At 44.7% G+C, this 25,003-nt stretch overlaps 1 protein-coding gene across 1 annotated transcript in view; it reads right to left on the reverse strand.

Annotated features, from left to right (window-relative positions):
- Window positions 1–23,113, reverse strand: part of UBTD1 (ubiquitin domain containing 1) — a 290,586-nt gene extending 267,473 nt beyond the window's left edge. The window contains exon 1 of the mRNA XM_086922624.1: window positions 22,464–23,113. Coding sequence (XP_086778750.1) covers window positions 22,464–22,548 — 85 coding nt within the window. The 5' untranslated portion in view covers window positions 22,549–23,113. The remainder of the gene's footprint in view (window positions 1–22,463) is intronic.
- Between the last annotated feature and the right edge of the window lie 1,890 nt (window positions 23,114–25,003).

Raw genomic sequence — 25,003 nt, forward strand, 5'->3', positions numbered from 1 at the left:
CAACAACACAGGTAACAGGGGATGTCGCCATGGGAGGTTACAAATGAAGACAGGGCGGTACTAAGGAGGGACTATCAAGCCTATTAACGAATCAGAAGCTAGTATTTACCAAGGACAATGAAAACCCAATTAAAAATATGGGCGGAAAGTGGGCGGGCTTTACCTCCATATTCCGAATACAGCATGTCTCGCAGAGCAGTGCATGCGCTGCCCAGGCTCAACCTAAAAATGGAGCAATTGCACTGGTTTGTCCGGGTCAGAACTATTGATATAGCAAATGCTCGTTTTAAATTGGTCCTCAGATCTCATACTTGGTCTATAGTAGATTCCCAGGCGTGCTGTACTGAACCAACAGCTCCTCGCGCACTCCTGTTGGTGTTTAATGTTATGCGGAGAATGCTACTGAAATAAGACAATGAACAGACATTCCCTCTTAATAGCAGTGATAAGCAGTTAAGAAGGGTTGTATATTTTTCCCTTAGGGCATTAAAACTTAAGGCACTAAAACTAAACTCAGCAAACGGAAATCAGACTCTGAAACAACAGTTTTGTCTTCAAAAGGGCCGGACTTTAAAATCGACCTTTGCCTTAGGGGCAGGTCGCCACTGGGTACCACAGAGCGAGTCCACGGACCAAGTCAACTTACAGGTCCGCAGATTCTTACATCTCGAGCCTCAGCATTAGAATCCTCAGGCATGGGGGCTGGCACTTAAATGCACGGTGAAAGTTCACTGATGCGCACTGCGCCAGAAGCACGCGCTGCTTCCTAGTATATTGTTGTGGTTCCGTCAATAACTGGAGCACTGTCTGTGCAGCCGGCTCAGAAGTTCACATAAGTAGCAGAAACACGCATGGTAAACTAAAGAGGTTTTCAAGAACTGTTTAGAACGTGTAAAATGTTTAATTTTATATCTGTGCCAGAGGAGACACAGTGCGTTTTACGTCAGTCCTGGCGGTCCTACCCGCTTTACCTCAGTATCTAAGCACCTACCTACAAAGCTGCAGTCTGCAAGGGGTTACTAACCTCCCAGCGCGAGGCCCTGCACCTGCAAACAACCTTTCCTCAAGGGTGGAGGGTCTCCAAGAGCACTTTGCCTAGCCAGAAACCATTTTGTTAGAAATAAGTGAAGTGAAAGATCGTGCTTTTAAAGGTTACCAAAAGTTTTAGGTAGAGGTGTCCAACGCAGGTGAGGAGTGCCCAATTTATATAATAACCAAATTTAAAAAAATTAAAAATATAAACTCTACAAAAACAATGTAAAGGAATCTCATTTATACAGTCTGCAGTAATCCTCGAAATGTTCAATTGATCCAATCACCCTACACCCTTGCTGCACAGCCCAGTTTTCAGGTCGTAAGACTTTATTCAAAATTGCCTTGTGAAACTGCAAACATATCAGCGTCTTGTGTGCAGCGGGGTTGGGCACTGTACTGCTGTACGAAGTTCCAAGACGTATTGGTCCCGCTGACGACCCTCAATACACTATGGGTCAATTGCGAGAGCTCTTCTGTTCGAACAGAATCAGGGGGCAATCAACTAAACATGTTAAAAGGAATTTTAATAACAAAACAAGTCTTTGCCCTCAAGTAGCATTAAGCTCGGCCCATATACACGCCACTGGACAGGGACGGACTTTAAAGCAGCATACACAAGCAAAAGGCACAAACACATGTTGGAGTAGCCTACAGTGGTTCAGATGGACTCGCAGTCTCTCCACAGACTGCTCCAGTGTGGAGAAATTTTTGGTGTTAAAAATTAAATATGTGAGAGTTTGGTATTTTCAAGTAAGTAATTTATACTGAATAAGGTGTTTGACAAACCATGTAATAGGGTGTTGTTTATTCAGCTTCCAAAGTCTCTTGATCTTCCCCTTAGGATGTTTGTGAAGTAATAATTAATTGATCCCTCAGAGTACAGTTGACTTTATACTGATAGTTACCTCCCACACTCTCGGGGTTACTGGGAAATCAACACCCTGATTCAGAGGCAGGTTGCCACACCGACTGCCACTTTCTCGATCAGAAATTGTTCTACCATTTGCAATGACTGAGCAGCACTATGTAGCTTCCACATTAGTTATGTTTAGAACTGCTTTGAAAGAAGTGCAATACACTGCAGTACCGAGTACACTGCAAAGCAAGCAAGCAGGTGAGGCCCGAGTTAAAGATCTCATGAAGATACGTGAATTTGTATCAAGAGTGCAGCAGGTGCAGCACACCCAGGCAGTAACTGGCCCACCACATCACAATGACGGCCTTCTAACAGTGGGCAGAGTGGCCTATTTTCTTGGCCTGCATTAGGACCCAGGTGAAGTGAAGTCCGACTCTCCAATAAGAAATGTCAATATACATCCTCCATGAAACAGGCCATGTATAGGTCTAGCTCCATCTCTTCGCAGATGCATCGGGATGACGACCAACAGAGTTGGTCCTGCTAACAGCTGACCTTGTTGCAGCTATTGGAGGTGATCTTAGCACTTAATATGGGACTCCTTCTATAGGCAAGATTGTGTGTCGTCTTAGACCGTTTTTTCCTGTCATTTTCCTTTTATTTTTCAATTGGCCCATACACTACACATCCATTAACGGGATTGTTCTTGCGTCTAATTATTTGTACCGGTTCTGATGACGACCCTCAATTCACTACGGGTCGAAACGCCATAGACAACAATAGCAATAGGAACGGATTCGTTTTTTATTGTGGCATCTTAACTTTTGGGATGTAAACCATACAAACAATTACTATTGTTCCATTGTCCTATATATTATACCCACTACTGCACTATGCTCTGTTGCTCGCTCACTGCGTGATCACGGGAGGACTAAGAGCTCTTTTATCAAGCTGGAAAATATAGGTTTAAAAGTCTACATGTGGAACTTCTGGTCTTTCATCGAGGGTTTTGAGTTTTCACATTCTTTGTGGATTGAATAAATATATATGTAGTTAACTTTAATACTCTAATTTAGCACATCGCAAGCAACCTTTGTTCTTTATATGCAAGTCTAACTATAAAGCAGGAGATGCAAGCTACCCGATGCCACCACCACACTCACATATGAAAGTGTAAAAAACAACTTCAAAAAGGTGCCAGAGCGATAAGGAAACGAGAGAGTAAGAAGTCCTCCGGTCTTTTGCCATTCATAGCCATACAACCCATACACAACTTTGCATATGGGTGATAAGACTGGGAGATGATACCAGAGGTGTCCCATATGGGAGGAGAAAATCTCATTCATGCGTTACACCTCACCACCAGCATAAGCCTCCTTTGGGAGACCATCTTTAGACAACTTTTTCAGAAAAGAGGTTGGCATGCAGCAGTCTGCAGAGGGTGGACTGCCGCAAGCCACACCAGCAGAGGAGTCACAAATTGGGGATCAGCAGGGCAAGAAAAGGCAGGACACCAGACTGTATTCTAATCCCTTAAGCAAGGGTTTTAAGGAGAACACCGCTCATTTGCCAAGCTTATTATAGAGAACTGGATAATCATTGTACTTCCTACCTGAACCCACTTGAGGAGGGATCAGCATTACAACAGCTGATGTCAAGGGCAACGGGACCTTGCAAGGCACACTTTCAGCTTCTAGGCTGAAGAGATCTGGAGTGGATTCGTTTGCACATTTGGGAGTCCGCAGAGACCAAGCTAGACATACGGCGGCAAACTCCAACATCTGACCGGCAACCAGAGAAAATGATTACATTTGCATTTTCCTGATGAAGGTGAACAGTGATACAGTAAAGGGTCGATGCGCTGGAATTCGCCTCTTCAGTGGTTTTTGCCTGTGCCTAAAACACAGAATCTCAGGATTTAGTCCCACACAGAGTGCATTAATTTTCTGCAGAAAATGCACATTAAATTTCGCGCTGGAAATCAATGAAACCTCAGAGTCGCAATGCCACAACGCGTACAACACTTTAAGCTTCATTTTCGGATTCTGGCAAAAAATGCTGCAACCCACATTGAAACCTAACAATGGCAATGACAATAGGTCTAGGCTTAATTTGTTAACATGCAAAGGCAGGTTGCAAAAGTGTGCATTTCTGTGTACACTTTAGCAACAAGGAGATGAAGGGAGATGTAAAACGGTCCCTCATCCATTTGAATGCATGCGCTCCACTGGGGGAGTCAACTGAGACATTAGATGAGATAATAACCCAGGGAAGACAGGACTGACAAAGTATCATACCATTGGATGAAAGAAGCTGGTAAACAGCCAATGGTTGAAAAGGATGGACTCAAAGTCCACTGTATGTATATTGAAAATAATGAGCCTGTTTAGACACCTGCACTGCCAAACCCAGTCCTAAAAATCTGCTTTTTTCTTGAGTGAAAGAATTTGCAAAAGGATATTTAGGCAACATGAGAAAGGGCAGGCATGCACAATCTGAAGCAGTAGTCCAGCTGGACATACTAGAACATCCAGTGCTTTATTTGTTTAGATACAAATGTCAGGGCTCCAAGAGTTCCTTATTAGGCTGCTGCCAAGCCCCACCCTCTGCTGGCACTGCCCAATGCCACTGCGCCAACCCCTGGACCAACAGAGTGTCAGTGTCAGCCCTACTGCCAAGTATAGCATCCACTGCTACCAATCTAAGTTTAAGAAGGGCTACAGGGACACTAAAAATACACGGCATGTTGCCATTTGTTTGAAATACGCAGCGTTCCATATTTACGCAGACTGACTGATACCAAAACGTACCATGTCTTGGCATGAGCAGAAATTCAATTAAAAACAGGGAATTCAAAGAAAAAGAAGAGAATGAAACTAGAAAAGCACGTGCCTGACACTGAACAATGTCAGAGCTCCTACTATAAATGGGGTTCTAAATTGAATTATAAATTTGCTAACGATAGAACAACAATCTGGTCACATGCATCCATCAATGGTTCACTAGAGGATATGCAGGAAGGACAGTATCAGGTAAGTCCCTGGATAACGTTACTCAGTGAAGTGAGGGCGAGTGGCGCTCTGTGCTGTCGGCTGTGACAGGGCTCATTTGCCACAATCCTTTTCCATGTTAGTGGTGCTGTACTAAAAAATAATAAAAAATAAATGTCACTCAAAATATATCAAAGCCAAAGCAGTAGCGATTGTTCCATGCCAAATGTACAGCTGTCGGACCGATGCCCGGTCCAATGATGAACAATGCATATCAATGACGTCCCAGTGCTTCGACATGTGGTAATGTACTCTACATTCTTCCATTCTCAGGCCTGAAAGCTTAAGGTTTGTTGGACCTTGGCTATTTTTAATTTGTCATATACAATAAAATTATAGATGCATATTGTAATGTAATACACTGCTAGAGGAATATTCGTGATTTGCAAAAATGTTAATTGCATTTTTGTGGAATTACACAAAAATTGACATACCCCAAGTCCTGGAAGTTCTGGCACTATATCAGGGCTGTCCCCAAATGCCCCCTTCTTTTCGCCTTGGTCATTGAGCCCCTGGCAGCTTGAGTGCACTGTGATGCACGGGTATGGGGTTTCGACCGCGGTCTTTTGACGCAGGACAGGATCACCATGTATGTGGACGATGCCCTTCCATTTCTTTCCCAGCCTGCCGTGACAGGTCCCAGATAGATTTAGATTTTGAACACCTTTGGCTTGGCCTGTGAATTGGATTGCAGGTTAACTCGGACAAGTCTCTCTTGGTCCCACTAAGGGGCTTTCATCAGATGAGGGCTGGCATCCTGGGCTTCACATACTTCGTGTTAGCTTTTCATAACTAGGAGTGCACATCTTGTGGGAGCCGGAGCGCACTGTAAGCTTGAACCTCCGGCCACTGTTGCGCAGGGCTCGGGAGGACATGACCAGGGGGCACAAGCTGCCTCTAAACCTCATGGACAGAGTTAGTTACTCTGTTCAAAATTATGATACTGCCTCGATTCCTCTATGTCCTCCCCCTTCAGATTCTGCAGACTTGGTTTGACACTCCGGCCTTGTAAGCTACTGCGGTTCCTCTGAGCCAATAAACCACCCCATAGTTGCCTTTGATAACCGCATACGGGCCACATATGATGGAGAGCTCGCCATGGTAGGTATCCGCATATACTAAAGGGCTGCACACATTCTGGTAGTAAATCACTGGTTACATGGGGGGTTGGGAGGGCCCGGCCAACAGGGGAGAGATTGAGCAGATGGGCTTGGCGATCATCACACACGTGCCACAGACACCACTGTAAGCGGGCCTTGTGGCTGGCCAGAGTGTTGAGCCTTGAGGAGTTCCCGAGGGTGGGACCAGCTTGAATTCACATGAATGTGAGAGGTCTGGGACAGTGGTCACATCCACTCCTTTCAGGACCTGCAGTCCAAATTCCAATTGCAAACATCACAATTGTTTTGGTACCTCCAGCTCCAACACGCTCTTGACTATCAGGATGACCTCCAAGATATCCCAGACTTTAATCCACTGGACATGCAGGTTCTTACAGGTCCCCTAGAGAATAGGGGATATCACAAATGTATAAGATCTTCGTTGTACACTCCCCAGACCTGCTGGGGCCCTTGGGAGCATGTAGAGAGGAAGGGGTTGGTCCCCTGAAGGAAGTTCCTTTCAGTGCCAAGGACTACTATGGAAATCATGTGTACTTTTTGAGACCCAAAATATTTTAGTTTGTAACTATTTCTAGAATTTTTGCCAGTGCTCAGCAACTCCATCAATAATAGAGTTTTGCAAAAAATCATGCCAAAACATAAGAAACACTGCCAAAGCCGAAAGGCTGGCAGCCAACTCCAGACAAATTAACTTTCCCAACGTTTGTTCTCTCTTGGTACGTCTTCATTTTCTACATACTACTGACAGTGACGGTATAATGTATGGTAAGCAGCAGTATAACATTGCAGATCCATTGGGTGCATTTTGATACTTGAGATCAGAAAAAGATACAAATTCTTACAATATAAGGAGCTAGGAATTAACCCTTTGGCTGGGTGTTATTCTCCCACTGTGCTGGGGGGCGGGGGGTGCGCATAGCGCCCCGGTGCTCATGACTAGCTCAGCTCGTCATGAGCCACGGTGCTCGTGTGCGGATAACGAGCTGAGCTCATCACGGTCACACCCGTTTCCTTAGAACACTCAGCACAACAGGGGAATTATCCCCGCATGTGAGCGTTCTAACGGCCATGACGAGCTCAGCTCGTCATTAGCACACGAGCACTGTGGCTCATGACGAGCTGAGCTCATCATCAGAATGGGAGGGGTTAAGGAATGACTGTTTAAATCTCTACTTCAAGCTACAGCCCATAGAATGTTGCAGAATTTGCTCACAAAAAATGCTATGACGGTGTGAGGACAGTGGTTTATCATATGGCGTGGCTCTGCAACCTCACAGGGTAATACACTCACTATATCGACGTCGGTCCAGTCGGTGTTGTTTGTTAAATTTACTTGAACCTTGTGTAGCTGTAGCTTTGTTCAGTCAGGTTTTAAAAAAAAAAAGGAAAATGAGAAAAGCATTTATAAGCACCAAAAAAATGAAATAAGAAAGTCATGCAACACAAAAGTAATCCTACACAATATTATAAAAACAATTTTTTATGAATTTTTAGAAAGCAAAACGACAAAAATAGACTGGAGGATCGCTATCGACCAAACTGGATATAACTGGAGTTAGAAGAGAAAAAAAATTGCCTTGTCACTTTAACAGCAAGTCTAGTTATGTGCATAGCCCTAAGTCGAAATAATGACAAAAGCAGTAAAAATGGAGAAAAGCTTTTCTTTTAGTGGCAAAACACAATATTGTAAAAAGCAAAGGAAGTATTTCTTTTCAAGTGGTGTCTTCATTGGCAAATAGATCTGCAGCACCAGAAAATTATAGAAGACGGCCCTCTGACAGTCTACGAAGAGTGTAACACGAGGAAGTGGAGTGTGCTAGGGATGTTCCTCAGAGGTTGGGAATGTTACCTCACTATTCACAGTTTTAAATAGTGACGTTTTCTGAAGTTTTGATTGTGTCTATAAGATCATTTAATAAAGCTCCATTGCTTTTAAAAAAAAATATACGACAAAAAAGCTTTTAAAATAGAAGCTTATGACGTAGCACATTAAACAAGTATTAGCAACGCCGATAGGGTTGACGTTTACTCAAGCACCGATAGTGTTTTTAGTTTCTCGTTTCTATCGATGGAGGTGGGAGGCGCCCCCTTAAACAATGTATATAATGCAGTATATAGCTCGTGAATGGAACAAACACCATTATAGGTCAGACGTAAAAAAATATGGTCAAGATCAAAAGCAGTCCTCGTGAAATAAAATAACAGACATCATCGGTGACTTACTCGAGTAATAATTCTGTATAAAAAGCAGGTACCAAGATTTGAAGCAGTGCCGCTCATATTACAAGGAATGCACTTGACAGGGCCTTTGTCAGCGGAGGCATCGCTGCGCTCTGAAGTGCCTGCCAAGATGTATCCCGAGCTCCCACAAGTGCAGAGCTGTGCGTGAATCTGATATGAACGTCAGGCAGACGGAGCCGCCAGCGCCAGCCCGGGGCCAGGCGCGCGCACACAACGCGTCTAAATGCAGGAGTTAAGAGGAAGAGTCCCAGACCTCCCCCCGCCGGCGGAGGTGTGACGCGGCCCTTCCTCGTGACAGTCGGCTCATTACCTTCAGAGGCAGGCTACCCAAAAATAGCTCCTTTCAAGTACAGCTGCAGTTGTGTTTTTTTTGCAATTATTTTACACAGTTGAAACAACATTTGGGCTAAAAAAAAAATTATTTTTTTTACACAGCCTTTATAGTTCACCTCAGGGAAAGCATTTACTACAAAAAGTAAACAACGTTATATATGCCGCTGCCGAGTTTAACGGCTGGGACTTTGTGTACACGCACCAGCAGCCCTGTGCCAGAAGAGTTGCAAAAATACTGATATACTACAGGGGTTGTGTCAACACACGGAGCTCCATGGTGTCAGGCCAGGATGTTATACGTCACTCTCACTGTCAAAATGGTCCATCTAGTACTATATGGAGTAACGTACACCAACTGTATACTGTGATGACAATGCAATAACTGCGCACTTCCCGGACGGCACTCGGCACAAGTGCACGGGGCCACGGCAACAACTCTGTCGTTAGAAATCTATCCACGAGACCCCAAAGCTATTTTGTGTTGCTTTGGTTTGCAATCTCATTAGACAAGTATGCACAAAAAGTAAGTAATAAAAAAATAAGACCCGTCAAGGTAAATCTAGGAAAGCCCCATATGAATAATTGATGAAAGGGGGAGCAGTCATTTCAAAAGTCACGGTTCCCTTTTAAATTACCAAAATTACTTTTTCGTAAGTATGTAAAGAAAACACTTGGTGGAATTACACTAAACTAGTCATAAAGACAGTGTTCATCCTGCTGTATGCTCATGGGCAAACCAAGCATGGCCATGGTTTAACATGACATTTGAAGAAACATTTCAGTGGGGCACCAAGCACAACCCAATTCATAATTTTGCTAGTCCCATATGATTTCTGAAAAAAAAGTAATGGAAAACTAGAATAAAGAGTATATATATTGGCTGTCGGGTCACAAACAATTCATGGACCAAATACAATAAATCGGAGCTAGAAATATGACGTCTATCAGGACAAGAACATTTTTCGCTCATGCAAGACCTAATTTTTTATTTATTCAGCTTATAAAGCGCACTATCACCTTGCAGGCATCCTGGCGCTGGTGGCTACATGAGAGGTAGGAGAGGGTGTCAGGGCTAGGCACAAGCAACTAGGGCTTAGGAAACAACCACGTTTTTACACATTTCCTGAAAGGGAGAAGCTCCGTAATTTGCCTAATCTCCCAAAGGAGACTGTTCCACAGTTTGGCCGCTGCCACCCCAAAAGATCTTCCCCCTGACCTAGCTTTCCTAAACCTAGGTACTCTCACCAGTCTAGCCGATGAAGAACGAAGCAATCTGGTAGGAGTGTACCAAACAAATTTTGATTGCATTGTTAAGGGTCCTATCCCATGAAGAGCTTTGAAAACGAGGCAGAGGGACTTGAATTGTACTCTCTGCCTCAGAGCGAGCCAGTGGAGTTCAGACAGAGCTGCTGACGCCGCCGATCTTCTAGGCAGCCCTAAAACTAACCTAGCTGCAGCGGATTGAATTCTTTGAAGCCTATCCAGCAGGAAACTGGGAGAATCAAGCAGGAGGGCGTTGCAATAGTCAAGCCTGCTAAGGATTGTACATCTTGCCACTTGGGCACGCGCATGAGAAGGTAATAATGGCAAGATCTTCCGAAGGGACCTAATAATTGCAAAGCAACAGGTTGTTGTTTTCGCAACCTGAGCTTCCACGGTAAGCTTGTTATCCAGCATAATGCCCAAGTTACAGACAGTTTCTAGTGGTCAAACTTTGATCAATGTTTCAGGAGGCCAGAATTTACCAGAGACGACCAGATTGCACTCAGAAACTGCGAGTACTGAATACTGGTCTCTGAATTGGCTGACGCTGTTGCAGCATATGTGATCCTGCGGTTTGGATTCTCCTTATTCATCTTACCTACTTACTTCCAGTTTAGCATGACTGGGCACTGCACATCTGCCACCCATTAGGGAGTACTTTTATCTCCAGTTTGAGGTAAGAATGTGCCTCACGATGTATATGAGAGTAACGGAAACCCAACCTCGCTCCTGATTTGAATACTGTGACCATTTTTAACACTGTAACCACTTATGAAATACCAGTACGCATTACAGTGATCTCTCTTGTGTGTATAAAACAGTTGACTGTTACACTGGAAATCTACACTATTAGCACAGTGGCATCACATTTATGAAACCTTGTGTCACTTATACAATCAAATTTCCTTTTCTCATACTGCATGCTGATCATTTCTGATCTGCAGCAATTTTGTTGTACAGGGGTACCCGCCTTGGATTCTTTAGACTGGGAACTTCGCTGAAAGAAATTCTAAATGCAAGCTATTCTCATAGATTGGCTCTTCACCCCACCTATTTTTATGTTGTGTGTCTTGTATATGTCTTTAAGTGTCTGGATGCCACTCCAGCACCAAACAAACACTTTGGTCCACAATACTGGACATCCTGGTCAATAAGATGCTCTTATGTAAGGAACATGATAATTCGGTCTCATTTTTCTCTTCTGACAGGTTGGAAAGCCAACATCATAAAGTAGGTACCACTTAAAGGGCACTGCTTTTGACACATTTGTCGGGTAGGAAGATTTACTCACTATTCTTGTCCTGACAAAGCACCACAGAGCCTCCTGACCACTAGGGGTGCGAAACATGTTGACAGACTAGAGTTGGAACCTAAAGAGGGAACTGACATCAGACTACCAGGGTACTTTATGATCCCATTGGTAGCATTTACCTATAAAGATTTTTAATCTGACAGGGCGGTGCAGTTATTAAAAGTATTTGGTGGACTCCTTGACCAGTTTTAACCCACATCATCACACATGAGATACCACCCCACCTAGACTCTACCTTGCATTTATCATACAGCATACCAATAAAAAGATCTCTGCCAAAGTGACCCTTCGGGGGACCTGTAGGGCATTCCAGCGCCGGACCAAAGATGAGCAACAGTCCTATGATAAAGCATGACATCCCTTTGGGATGTGTGAGGGCAACATGAAACAGTCCTGTTGACTACCACTGTGCATATGCCAGAGTATCGCACAACCTGTCGATATCTCCTCTTTCTCTTTAGAAACAGTGGCCCCAATTTCTGTTTGCGACATAAACCAAGGAGCACAGGCACTAGACCTCTCATCCAGCTCCTAGTCCCCCACCTCCTTTCTCTAGGAAATACTTTGATACATGAAGGGCTATTGTCTACAAAATAATATACTAACAGTGGGCTTTGGGTCAGTCCATTGATGGACATTAGTTGGCTTTCTTGTAAATCTCCTTTCCCTGCTTCTTAATGACTTTACTGTCTCTACTCGTGTTTGTCCCGGCTCTGAAGCATAGCCCTTCACCATAGTTTTTGACTTGACAAATTATATCCTTCCATGGCTCACATCAGGGAGTTACTTTTTAGGTCTTGCATACTAACGACTCTTAGCTTGGGACGGTAAATAAAAGAATGAATAAAATGGTGCACACATTATTCTATATGTGCTCAATGTGTGATGCTACATTCATACACCATGAAAATTAAATGAAATACCAGCATTTGTAAAGCGCACAGCTACTCCCGGAGAGGTGTCCCAGTGCTGGGGGCCGTCAGGAAGATTAAGCGAGCTACTGCCCAGAATCACATGGTGTTGGGCTAACCTGAGGCCTGGGGATCGAACCGTGAACCCCATGGTCCGGAGTCAGACACCATGGCCGCTGCGCCACACCTCTTCCACAATGCCATCATGCATGTGCCTTGATATTGACGGACATGACCAGTAACAGTGCATGGCGGAGTTTTTTTCCCTTTCTTTTTTTGCCTGCTAATGCTGCACTGCATTGACTAAAAGCATTTGTTTTTTCAAACACTGTATACAGCATTGGTAAAAAGCTTTTATAATGTCAACAGGTCAAAAAGATATGGCCTGGCCAATGCTTGTTTTTTTTGTTGCTTTCAGCACACCATAGTACTGCATTTGTTTTCTTGCTCCATCGCTCTCTCCTGTGTGCTGCTCTCTATGTCAGGTCCTCTCTCATCCATGCACTCTGTGTTGCTTCTCAGCTATCCCGTCAGCTTTTTAGAGCTCGGCCTAACGTACACTGCACAGCAGTGTCGCGCAGGCCGAGATCTTATGTTTTTCAGTACTGGGGTTGAACCCGCCTCTCTCTTCCATAGGCTAGCTCCATAAATGAAGGCTAGCCATTGGAAGAGAATGATGTCAATCAGTCTTGGAGCAGATTCGTGGGCATTTGTCTTTTTTTAAGCCCCGCCCCCTTTGTTTCATCATTCAGAGGTGGGCCATTGTGGGAGTTTACTTTTTTTTTTTTTTTTTTTTTTTTAACAGTGATGTTTTTCGCCATTGCTAGCGTCTCTGTTGCCGGGATGGACGTAGCAATTTCTGTTACCGGGGATCTCACACACGCCAGGCTGCCCGGGATGTTTTCCTTCTCCGCCGCCTCCCCCTTCGCCGCCGGGCTGCACCCCTCCCTCCCTCTCTAGCGGCCATGCTGCCTCGGCTCAACACACACACAATGAAGGCACGCATCTGGCAGGCAGCGAGTTACCTGTCTTTCCCACGGCGCTCTGCCCCAGCACCACCAGGCGCACGGTGCGAGCAGCGAGCGGGGGCCAGGCTGACAGAGCGCCGCAGCGGCCGGGCAGAGGGAAGGGCGAGCTCATGGTGCCCGGGCTCAGTCAGCTGCTCCGTTCTCGGTGCCCTAACATCTCCGCTGCCCACTGCTCCCTGGACCCTGCTCCCTCGGTCTCTCCTGAGACTCCGATGCGGCAAGCTCGCTGGCTCTGGCGCAGCTCCATGTCCCCAGCCTCAGCGCCGGCAACCTTCTTCTGCCCGGACCTCTGCTCTTGGTGAGGCAGTGGGCATCTTTTCCTGCCTGCCGGCCTGGGAGGAGCGGCCACAACGTTTTGGAAAGGCGCTGGAGCGCCATAAAAATCACTTGACCGTCCCGCAGCGGGGAGCCACTTTTGCCAGCCCTAGTCTTTTTCCTCCCCACATCTGATCCCCAGAGGCTGGCTTACTCTTTGCTTTCTCTTTGTATCACATATTTGGATGCAATGACGGAAACAGCAAAATACAAGTCGGGCGGCACACGGATGTGTGACGATACATCACAAACCGTAACAACGCATGGTATTACAACGTAGCTTTAACATCGGAAAAACAATTACATAGCACGCAATTACATTGCATGCCATTACCACGCAATTGCTGTGTCCCAGATGGTTAGTCGCATTACAACGCAGTAGATGGTATCGCCTCCCGTTACTACGCTTTTTGTTTGCCAGTGTCTAATAACTCCGCCAAACGTGATGGCTTGGAAGGCCCAATTCTAATCTATGATGGTCGGCGATGTAACACTTTTGGCTCATGGTCCCAGGTGGCATTCTGACTCCTCCGAGCACAAATCTTTTTCAATATTATATACAAGCCATAGTTGCTGTTTATTTATCTTGTGCAAATAAGAACCACTGACAAAGCCAATAGTCCTGACTTATGATGTGACATGTATCACATATTTGGATGCAATGACGGAAACAGCAAACTACAAGTTGGGCGGCACACTTTATATTTATGATGTGTATCACATATTTGGATGCAATGACGGAAACAGCAAAATACAAGTCGGGCGCCACACAGAGTGTGGCTCTGTGTGGGTGTAAATGCAATAGGTCCTGCATTTGCGAGCGATTAAGCTATTGGCAATGTAAATGACAATGCCATTTATGTATGATTTGAAAAAAAAAAAGTTATGAGCAATGCCAATAGCTCTACCTTTAATAATGCCGAGACCATTGCATTGTAAATGCTTGTTCTAAGTGACTCTCACCACCGCTGTTAATTTACATGCTCCGAAAATGGCCGCTGCATGCAAACATATGTTGTGTATGTGTCCATATACATCACTGCACCTTTTGTTTTTCTTTGCTGATGTGGATCACGATGGCAAAAAGTAATATGTGAGTCTTGTTGCTTATTTTCCATTTCTCTAATATCTGAAAGCATTGGAAGCTTTTTTTGTTTTATTAAAGAAATAGGCTCTCTAAAAGAAAGTCACATGAAACAGATTGTTCACCATTTTCAATGGTGCAGCAGTTCTTTTGTAGAGACAAACAGTTCATTCCTTTTGTTTCCCGCAATCTGCGAGCATTTTGTTTTTCGCAATGATAAGCACCAGAAACAAGATGACCACCTTCTGAAAATGTTCATAATATTTCCGGGCAATCACTTATGTTTCAGCCCAAAAACGTCAATTCGGAAAATGTGGTGTAGCAAAGGGCTTGTTTAACTTTCATGGATGTTCTCAGCACCCTAAAACTCTATGCCCTAGCAAAAAGATTTCAAAAACTGAACAAAAACTTACCCAACCAGCAAGAGGCACCAAAACAGAGCCAATTACTAAACGCCTGTCAAATCTGGTGCACTTTCATTCATAAAGCATCTGCAGATTAACTCTGTCCATTCAGATCATTGTTACCATACTATAAAATGGTTTTCACATTATCAACTGCAAATAGTAAACCGCTAGTAATACGCTCTTACTGATATTCTAACCAGTTAGCTTAAGCAAAACTTTATAGAGTCAGCGATGGTGCAAGACCAAAAGGTATGGCGAGGTTATTTAGATCAAAGGTGCACCATTGTGTTCTTCAGCACTTTACCACTTTTCATCCCTAGACAAAACCTCTCAGACACCCACTGATCCATCTACAGTTACTCAGAACCAATGATGATCACCTAAAAAAGGCTCATCTATAATCTGAGGTCAACAGCTCCCAACAACAGTAGCAGGAGGAAAGCACACAGGTCTACAGATAATACACTCAACATAGCCGTGAGCAAGAGCAGAATCAATGTCTGCTGTGCCCATGTGCAAGGTCGAAGAAAAAGCTAGAGGGCAGACAAATTATGCTCTTTGGGTTTTGAACAGCACAGCATGAAGGATGCTTTGATCATCATGATGGTGCACCATCTGTTATGCCAGAGGTAGCACAATTAAATCTACATTTGAGACAGCAACAGGTTTACTCCACAGTGAAGAGATTAGGAGAGATGCATGTAAACTTTGAGGTGAGCAGTCTTTACACTTTCACATGACCTGCTAGCTTTAAACGACGGCTTTACCTACAATTGTATTTCTTTGTTCTTCAAAGGAGGGCTGGAAAAGAAGCTCCAATTTGAGACAGGAGGTGCCGGCTCCAGTTACCTACCACCTTCTCTTGGATTATTCTGCGTATTTAGTTTAAATCTATTTAAAGACTACACGAGAGGCCTGGTCGAACTTGATGACATCAGTTTCTTTCTTCTGCAGCCACCATGTCAGGGAGGGCATAAACTGAGACATCACAACTAAAGTTCTATGCCCGCTCACTGTTCCTCAGAGGCCCACACGATAGTCAAATTGGATTAGGGCAAAAATAACACCTATTATTTAAAGAGCTAACACACAATTCAGTTTGCACTATAACAATAATTAAAGCATATTTTTTACATTATCAGGAAAATGCACACCAACACAGGTGCACTTAGACGAGCTCCCATGTAAGTAAAAGACATGCATAAGCCTGAACAACAAACTGAATTGCCTCCAGGGCGCGATCAAGCTGAAAGAAACGGTCCAGCTTTAAATGCAGTAAATAATAGTAGCCTCTTGGTAACAAGCTGAACAATCTGGCAGGTAAGGAAGCTGATTTACAAGTACAGGAGATCAAAATGTTTGTTCGGAGAAAAGGTAGAATTATAACAATGTTTCTAGTTCTATATTTGATGAAAATTTAAGAGAATATTTTGTCAGTTGTATGGCCAATGAGAGCGAATCATTCAGGCTAGTTGTCTCCATCAATTTATCTATTCATTCAGAGCCTTACATAATAAACCAAAGTGTGGGTTACTATTTTATCTCACACATTTAAGAGTCAAAAATGACGTACCCTCCTCCCCTCAACCAAACCCCAAAATTGCCTCACCCGAGATGGCTCTGTGCTGGTCTAGTTAAATGTTATCATAAATCTAAACCATTACAGAAGACTAAGCGGCAGACTGGTATAGCTCTGGGATGATATTCTGTCCCACTTCTCACTCACCGTCCTTCCCTTCTTTACTCACGCTTTCATCCAACCATGTCAGTAACACAACCTACCCAATTTTTATTTCTGTACCTTCTAAAAAAATTGTGGGAACAAGTACCATCCAGTGCTCTGTGTTCTGGGTACTGTAGGTGATGGGACACCCAGGGTTCTGGGGAGGGAGTTCAAGGGCGGTAAGTGTACTACACAGAGACATTAAGACCATGCATGAATGTTTCATGATTTACCATATGTGTTCTTGACAAACACCTAATAATAAAAATACGTCTGCAGAGCAGCCGTAAAAAAAAAAAAAAAAAAATCCTAATGTGGATGTATTTAAGAATTTGATACTAACCCGGCGTATCAAGAGATGGTTGAACACTTCCACAGAGTATAAAACGTAATTTTGTGGAATGTGGATTAACGAGCTGAGCACACTTCTTGAAATTAAGTTGATGGCAATCCTGCTTCGAACTAAATCCCTCCTAAAAATGTTTTATACGTGAGCCCTATTTCAGGTCATATTAATAAAATGTCTTTACATTAAAAAGAAAGTAATGATTAAACAGATCACAAAACATTAAGTTTTTATGGTTATACCTTGAGCCCCCGAGTTCAAGCAAAGCACCACGGGGCAGGTTTGTTGCACATAGTTTTCGGGCCAGCAGAGAAATGCAGTTTCACGTTACAGGTTCCATATATAAGTAACCGTAAATGACTTGCTCCATTCTCATGATTCAAGTGCCTCACTTTTCCTGCTCATATAACGACACAAACACACGTAGGTCACAAAACGTTACCTCCCTTTACTATCAGAACATCGACTCTACAAAGCTGTTAAAATGAATTGCCCCCACACTCCTATGAACTGCCACGTCACATTCCTCCTCCGAGTCGCTCTTTCGTACTCTTTCTCAGACCGAGCTCCAGGTGGGTAACGGCTTGGCTTCATTAATTTCCACAGAAAACTCCTTCACTGAACTCTTTACATCCTGATACTTGAAAATATGTCCCCACTGCCGCCTGCGTGCATCATCTGGGAGCCAAATGGTCCACTGCCGCTTGATGTGTGCAGGCTCATAAAACTTAAGCTGCTTGGGCTTTTACTAAGGCACCCACCCCCTTTACAGCCTGCTGCTGCCCCCCTGCTCTCCACATTCGCTAAGAGAACGATTTGTGGATATGTTTGCGACACAGGGCCACATGTACGACAGGTTTTAGCAGTCACAAACGGATCATCGAGCTGTTTACGACAGCTCAAGAGAAGTTGGTCATGTAATAACCCTATTTTGCAAGTTGGTATTAGTTAGGGGCAGTTCAAGGGAGTCCTTTACTAATAGCGTGTCGCAGGGATATATAACAATATTTTGCGACCGGAACCCTGTTGCATGACATTCACAGTATACTGCCTACTTCAATTAGGTGGTAAGCCACTTGCAAAACAGGAAGGTGAATGGCAGTCAAAACGTTTTTTTAAGAGCAGGCATTGGAACCACTGCTTACTTAAAAAATGAAAGGGAAACGTTTCATTTTTCTATTTGAAACGCAACACGTTTTCCTTTAAGGAAAAAGTTGCTTTATTAAAAGATAAAGTTGCTTTATTAAAAGGCAAACACAGACATGGTGGTCTGCTGGCCCTAGCACACCAACATCCCTGTGTTTTTTGCAATTCCCCATGGGTTGCAAATTGCGACCCACCTCGTGACTATTGATGAGGTAGGTCAATTGTGACCCCAACAGAAATTGCTAAATGTGGAGTAAATACACACACAGAAAGTGTGAAGCAAAGTCAATTATCTCTATTTACAGCCAAAGTACAGCCTGACCGTGCGACTCTGCCAGTTTTATCCCAGCGGCTATGATATCAACACCTAGCTCTACGACACTGCAGAATAGAACACGCCCTCTCAAGGAGGGCCTATGGTAGCCTTAAAGGTTCCATACCAAGGTTCAATTACAAAGAAGAAAGTTCCCAAAAGCCCAGACCTTTAGGAGTCACCTTGCACTTTGTACTCACACTGACTTTATCAAAACAGGTGCTTTTCGACTCCAGAAGATGCCTGGCCTGGTTCCGGTTGGTGTCTGTTGCAAGTCATAAAACGCTGGCACAAAGAGGAATTGGAAGACGTTTATTCCTCACCTGTTGCAGACAACTTACCATAGACTCAGTTACTCTATATCCCACACCGTTCCAACTGTCAAACTAGAAAAATGCCCCTGAGAGCTCGAGGGAGAGGAGCAGGGAATCCTTACATCCAAGAAAGGAAAGAAGGACAAACACTAAGGGAAAGACAACTACCAAAAATACAATGCTGGGAAATAAAGGAAGGTCAAGGTGGGGGAAGTAATACCTTAACAGTCCCAACTTAAACCATTCTAAGTTACCAACTGAATTTACTCTTTCAAAATGCATGGCATTACTACTCTGGAGCATACCTGGTCCTTGCCCCTATCAATCATGTTCTTCTAAACACTTTCCATGCTGAAAAGAACAACATTGCCGCTCATGCGTTGCTTATCATTACACCGCAGCCGTATCTACAAGGAGCAGCGCCTCGTCCCTGCTTCCAGAAGCAACGTAAGTGCTTTCTAATTAGGAGTAATAGTGACCACCACAACCCCTTATGGTCTGTTGGAGGCTGGTATAAATGCCCTCAGCCTGCACCTGCCTATCCGCAACGTGAAAGTTATTGTACAGTGAGGCAAGTGATTGAACCCCACACCCTGATGAATTTGCCACAACTTAAGTAAATGGCAAGGAAACATGTTGGCCTTCTTGGAAAAGGTTAGCAACGTGCAGTGCTTTTAACCGGAGTAAGCTCACAATTGCGAATAAAGAGGGCAACCTAACGGTGATTCTTAACTCTATTTTAATTGCTTGGAACACACGGTTCTCTGCAAATCACTGGGTTATTGTTTTGGGAAAGTTAAACTCTTTCTTTCTGCTCTTTTGTCTCTCTATTGGACACTTTATATTCTTGGTTTCTGTGAGTGGGCAACCGATGATATAAGTGGGCATACTGGCGAGAACCTGCTGGTAGCCTCCCTGGTGTTGCATATGTGAGGTGCCCTCTCACTCTTTCACTTATTTTCAGAAAGTGTTCTTTACTCACATGCTGTGGGGTAGAATATATATATCCTTGTGGATTTACTGATAGCAGTTCTCCTTTTAAGACATTTGACTTGAGAGTTCTGGGACTGTAGTAAACTGGATAGGGTGCCAGCGAGCGGGTAGAGATAGATATCCCCACGGCATAAGCAGGTCCGAAGAGTGAAAAATTATTGACTCTCCGACAGCCAGGCCTTTATTGTATTGATGGTTCTAATGTGCTACCAAAAATTGGAACACCTACTTTAAGCATGGTAACATATACCTCTCAATTGCCTTACACTAGAGGTAGCCTACCGAATCCAGCCACCATTTATCTGTTACCTACTTTAGCATCTACATTTTTGTTCTTAGCAGCCTTATTTCCCCATTTTATTTTCCTGTTTAGTAAAATTACGAAAAATCATTTATAAAGTAGAATAGGATTTCACAGAAGACATGTAGTATATGGCTTTGTTGGATTATTTGGTAATGCCTCTGCCCATTCGAATAAATATGTATTTATCGGACATATTTATATACGGCAGAAAGGGTCAACTAAGGACTATTTGTAAAGCAGTTATCAAACAAAAGTACGTTTATGCTGGGGTTTGACAATAACAAACATCTTTACAGTGATCTGTCCCACACTGCTCTGGGATTAGTATGAGGACTTGAAGCAGAGAAGGGCCCACTGATTGACTTAAACCCAATATAAATTTGATTAAGTGGATTTCATGATCAAATATTTGCAACCCTACATTCATTCGACTCCCAATTGGGCAGCTGAATTGGAGTCATGATATAAATGCTTTCAGGAATCCCAGACCGTACTTCATTGATGCAATACAATCACAAAGAAAATAAGCTTTGCCAAAGCCAATAGGCCTCGCCTACATGAGAGCTATAGGCTTTTCCAATGTTATTTAGTCATGTTGTTCAGCAGGATGGCTACTGTTCAGCATGGCTAAAGGCATGGCACAGAGTACAGCTGAGTGGCTTTGAGTAGAGTGGTCTGGGATAGAGTGGTGCAAGGTAGTACAATTGAGGGTCTAAGTAGCTGAATCATTGATAGAGGAGGTGGTAGATAGGGGTGAATACAACACAAATGATAAGCAACAAAAAAAAAAATCTTTACATTTGAAATTGCTAGAAACATGCGCAAATACATGCAGTGTCATGAGTTGAAAGTTGCAATAATTGGGCAAGCAAGAAGGGAGACCGTCTATGCTGTTCTAGTGATTTCTGTGTTAAGTTAGAGACTTTGCTATTGTCATGTGTCAGAATGATTGTGTGCTCTAGTTGCTATGTGACATAATTGTTGCGGATTCAAAATACCTTTAGTCTTCTCTGGTGTACACAGATCATGAAACACTTCAGTCCCACAATACTGTCCTCATCGTTGTCTCCAAACCAAGGACTCATTGGTACCACAAAGGCTAGCCTGGGGTGGCTCTTCTGCTACATCACACACCCCACAGAAGCTCCCCTCCCCCTAATCTCCTGATGCTTGTGCATCCAGTGTCCACAAGGCAGATCTGCACGGATCTCAGCTCCCTCTGGGTTATGATGGTGAATGCCCACAGTCAGTGCCAACTACCACTCTTTCGTTGCCAGTCCCCAGCTGCTGTGTTTGAGACAGGGCCCCCATGCAAGCTCAGCAGTCACACTCAGCCCCCTTGGCACTGCTCAATGTAAAAGCTCATCTTTGGCTATGCAAGTGAATCCCTCCAGCAGTTTATTTTATTTATTTGCAAAGTTTTAAATAGCGCTGGCTAGACCCGGAGGTATCAGAGCACTTTACATGAAGATCAGCGAGTTACAGGTTACATAGTTACATCAGTTGGATCAGTGAGTTACTGGTTACAAATTTACAACAGTTTGAATCAAAGAAACAGAGGGAGGAGGTGGGGGAGGGAAGGAGACACAAACGGGGAGATGAGGAAGAAAATGCCAGATGACCGACTGGGTAGGTGACGGCCAAGGGGCCAGACTCCTCTATTATAGCTGCATAGGACAGCTCCACCGGGCATCAGCCAAGGTTGCTCAGGCTCCGCAGTAGGTATCTACATCAGTTGAATCAGTGAGTTACAGGATACATAGATACATCAGTTAGAATCCAAACAATTGCAGAGGAGGAGTACAAGAGTAGCACAAGTGTGTCTCCCACTTTATTCTGCTCTTGGTTGGTTGTGGAGCTAAGGACCTTATCAGAAATGTCACTACCATTTACCACTATTATTTTCTAAAAGTAAGGGTTCATTTGCCTTTGCCCACTTTCAGCTTCACGGAGGATGCAAGCACAATCCCAATTGTGTCCCTGCTAACTTCTATGAATAAGTTCCCATGCCCTTCTCAGTTTGTGGGGAATCTCCGCCATCTGCACCCCCACCCTCCCTCAGTTTAATCACTGTTGGGCCATTTTCTCCTGTCACTCCCTGGTGGTCATGGAGGGTGCCCGGTGCAATCCCTTGGTGTCCGCGCACCTCCCCGCTCCATTATTAGATCACAGATGCATTTATGACGGGGTTGTATGTATGTGTGCGTGTGCCTGTGTGGTCTCGCGGGCGTCTCATCTCTCCTCTCCAGTTCCGCAACACAGACGGATCTCTGCTCCTCTCGAGATGTGTGCGGTAGGTCTCAGAACAGCACTTCTTCTAAACGATTCCCCATGCGACCCCTGTGGCTGGAGTCCAGACCCCTCTTACCTGCTCTCTTCCGGGGGTGTCCAGCCGCCCTGCCACGGGAGCCCTGGCTCTCCCCTCGCGGCGGTCTCCCCACACAGCCTCCCATGGCGGGCTCAGATCCTGGGGCTCGCCATCTCCCCGCCCCGCTCGGGCTCCAGGCGCACTTGATCCGGGTCCCTGGGGGGCGCAGGGGTCTTCACTGTGCCTGCAGAGGGTGGGCGCTGCTGCCCGTCCGTCCAGGCTCCATGCACGGGTGAAAGAATACAGACCCCTGGAGAAGAAAGTCCCGGGTGTTCCCAGACTGGACAAGACTACAGAATAAACCACTCTCGGGCAAGGGGTCACCGAGCCCTCCACAGGAGACCCGGCCCGGCTCAGACGCTCCCTGACAGAAACCCACAGCTCCGAGCAGGCTCAAAGCTGCCTCTTCCGCGACACTTCCCCATGAGTTCCGCACAGCTCCTCTTCCTCTGAGATCCCTACGCGGCTTTAATGGCCACCGTTACCGAGGCACCGACGTCCCACATGGGCTGAGTCTTAACTTGAGGTGGTCTGCCTGCACCCCCTCTCCGGTGCGCCCCGCGCCGGCTCCTCGGACTCAGACTTCTCACATTTGTTGCCAGTTCCTCGTTCCACTTCCCTCAGCTGAGCGGGGCTCCTCCTCCCCAGGTGAGCATGTGACTCCTCCTGGAGCCGAGGGTATCGGGGCCCCGCCTCCTCCAGCTGCACGCCGCTTCCCGTCGCATTTGCTGCTGATGCGTATATTGGGCGCAACAAATGTAAACATACAACCACTAGAGTTGTGCTGCAATGAGAGTGGCTCGAGTGGTGATAACTTGAGCACGCTTGAAAGCTTACAGCGTGCACGAAGGGGAGCGGATTGAATGGGCTTGGGGGCGGTCACTTCATGTGGTAAAATACCCCCCTCCTCTTGGCCCAGGGAGTTTTCCTCATTGAGAAAAAAAAATCCCTCCCTGCTGCTGCCAGATGCATTATTTATTTATTTATTTATTTATTTATGCATTTTTATATAGCGCGGACTTTACCCGAGGGCGTCAGAGCGCTTCACATTAGGAACAGAAATGAAACATAATGAGAAACATTACAAAAGAGCAGATTACAAAAGCATACGTTGCGTTACATAAGGTAATAGTGACAATTGTGAGCAAACAAAAACATGAGGTAGTAAAAATTGTGAGCAACCAAAAATACATGAGGTAGTAAGGGTAATAATGACAATCGTGAGCAAACAAAATACTTGAGGTAATAAAAATTGTGAGCAACCAAAAATACATGAGGTAGTAAAGGTAATAGTGACAATTGTGAGCAAACAAAATACTTGAGGTAGTAAAAATTGTGAACAACAAAAAAATACATGAGGTAGTCAAAAGTGCACAAGAGGAAAAGTGACAAGTGTGCAGTTAAAAGAGAAAACAGAGTATAATTTGAGGTATAATACTGCAATAAGTGCTAGGCACAAGAACAGGCGTTACGTAGGCAAGGTGGCACTTGTGCAAGTATCAAAGGTAAAAACATGTGAGAGGTAGCAACCGTGTGTTATAAGGGCAAAGTGTTATGTGCACGTTACAAAAGGGCACCGAACACAAGTACATGGAGAATACTGCAAAAAGGCAGACACTCCCACCACAGGAAAACACTGGGAAGGCACTCCTATGGTCATGGAAAGTAGAAAATATCAGTAGTGGGAAGTCTTCCTCCGAATAGCAAGAGGACGTGCATTACTTTTGGAGGTGTCTCTGGAGGAGGAGAACTTTGAGGTCCCTTTTGAAGGCCTGGGAGGAGGCGGTGGTCCGGAGCTCAGGCGGAAACGAGTTCCAGATTCTCACTGCGTTGCCTGAAAAGGATTGGGCCATTGTTCTTTCCTTCTTGAAAGTGGGAGGTTCAAGCAGTAGATTCTCGGCATTGCGTGAAGGTCTAGAGCCTCCAGAGAGTTTCAGTTTATTCACCAGGTAGCGGGGAGAGGAGGAGTGCAGGGCTTTGTGGGTGATACAAGCGGTCTTGTAGATAGCTCTAGCCTCAAAGGGAAGCCAGCGGAGGGTGGATAACAACGGTGTGATGTGATCGCTTCTTTTGGCCCCATAGATGAAACGAGCTGCTGAATGGAAGACAGACTTAAGTGGGGACAGGTGAGATTTGGGGAGGCCAGTAAGAAGAGAATTGCAGTAGTCTAGTCTGGAGAGGACCAGCGATTGCACCAGGGTTATAAGGTCCTGCTCCGGGAAGAAGCGACGGATTCCCCAAAGAAGGCGCAGTTGGTAGCGAGCAGATTTTGCAATAGAATTGATGTGGGGAGTTAGATTGAGTTTTTTGTCTAGAATGACACCAAGAGATTTTGCGCTGTCGACAATGATGGGTTTGTTGTTTAGTAGATTCATCTGATCCATCCATGATTGAACCGGGGGAGGAGAGAGTGAGGAGGAGAAGAGGAGGAATTCAGTTTTGGAGGGATTCAGAATTAATTGATGAGATGACATCCAGTTTTGAATGGAGTCAAGAGTAGATCTTAGGATGGAGAGATCATGAGTGGAGGCAACCTTGAG

Source organism: Lissotriton vulgaris, chromosome 5 (genome assembly GCF_964263255.1).
Source record: "Lissotriton vulgaris chromosome 5, aLisVul1.2, whole genome shotgun sequence".
In the NCBI taxonomy this organism is placed as follows: Eukaryota; Metazoa; Chordata; class Amphibia; order Caudata; family Salamandridae; genus Lissotriton; species Lissotriton vulgaris.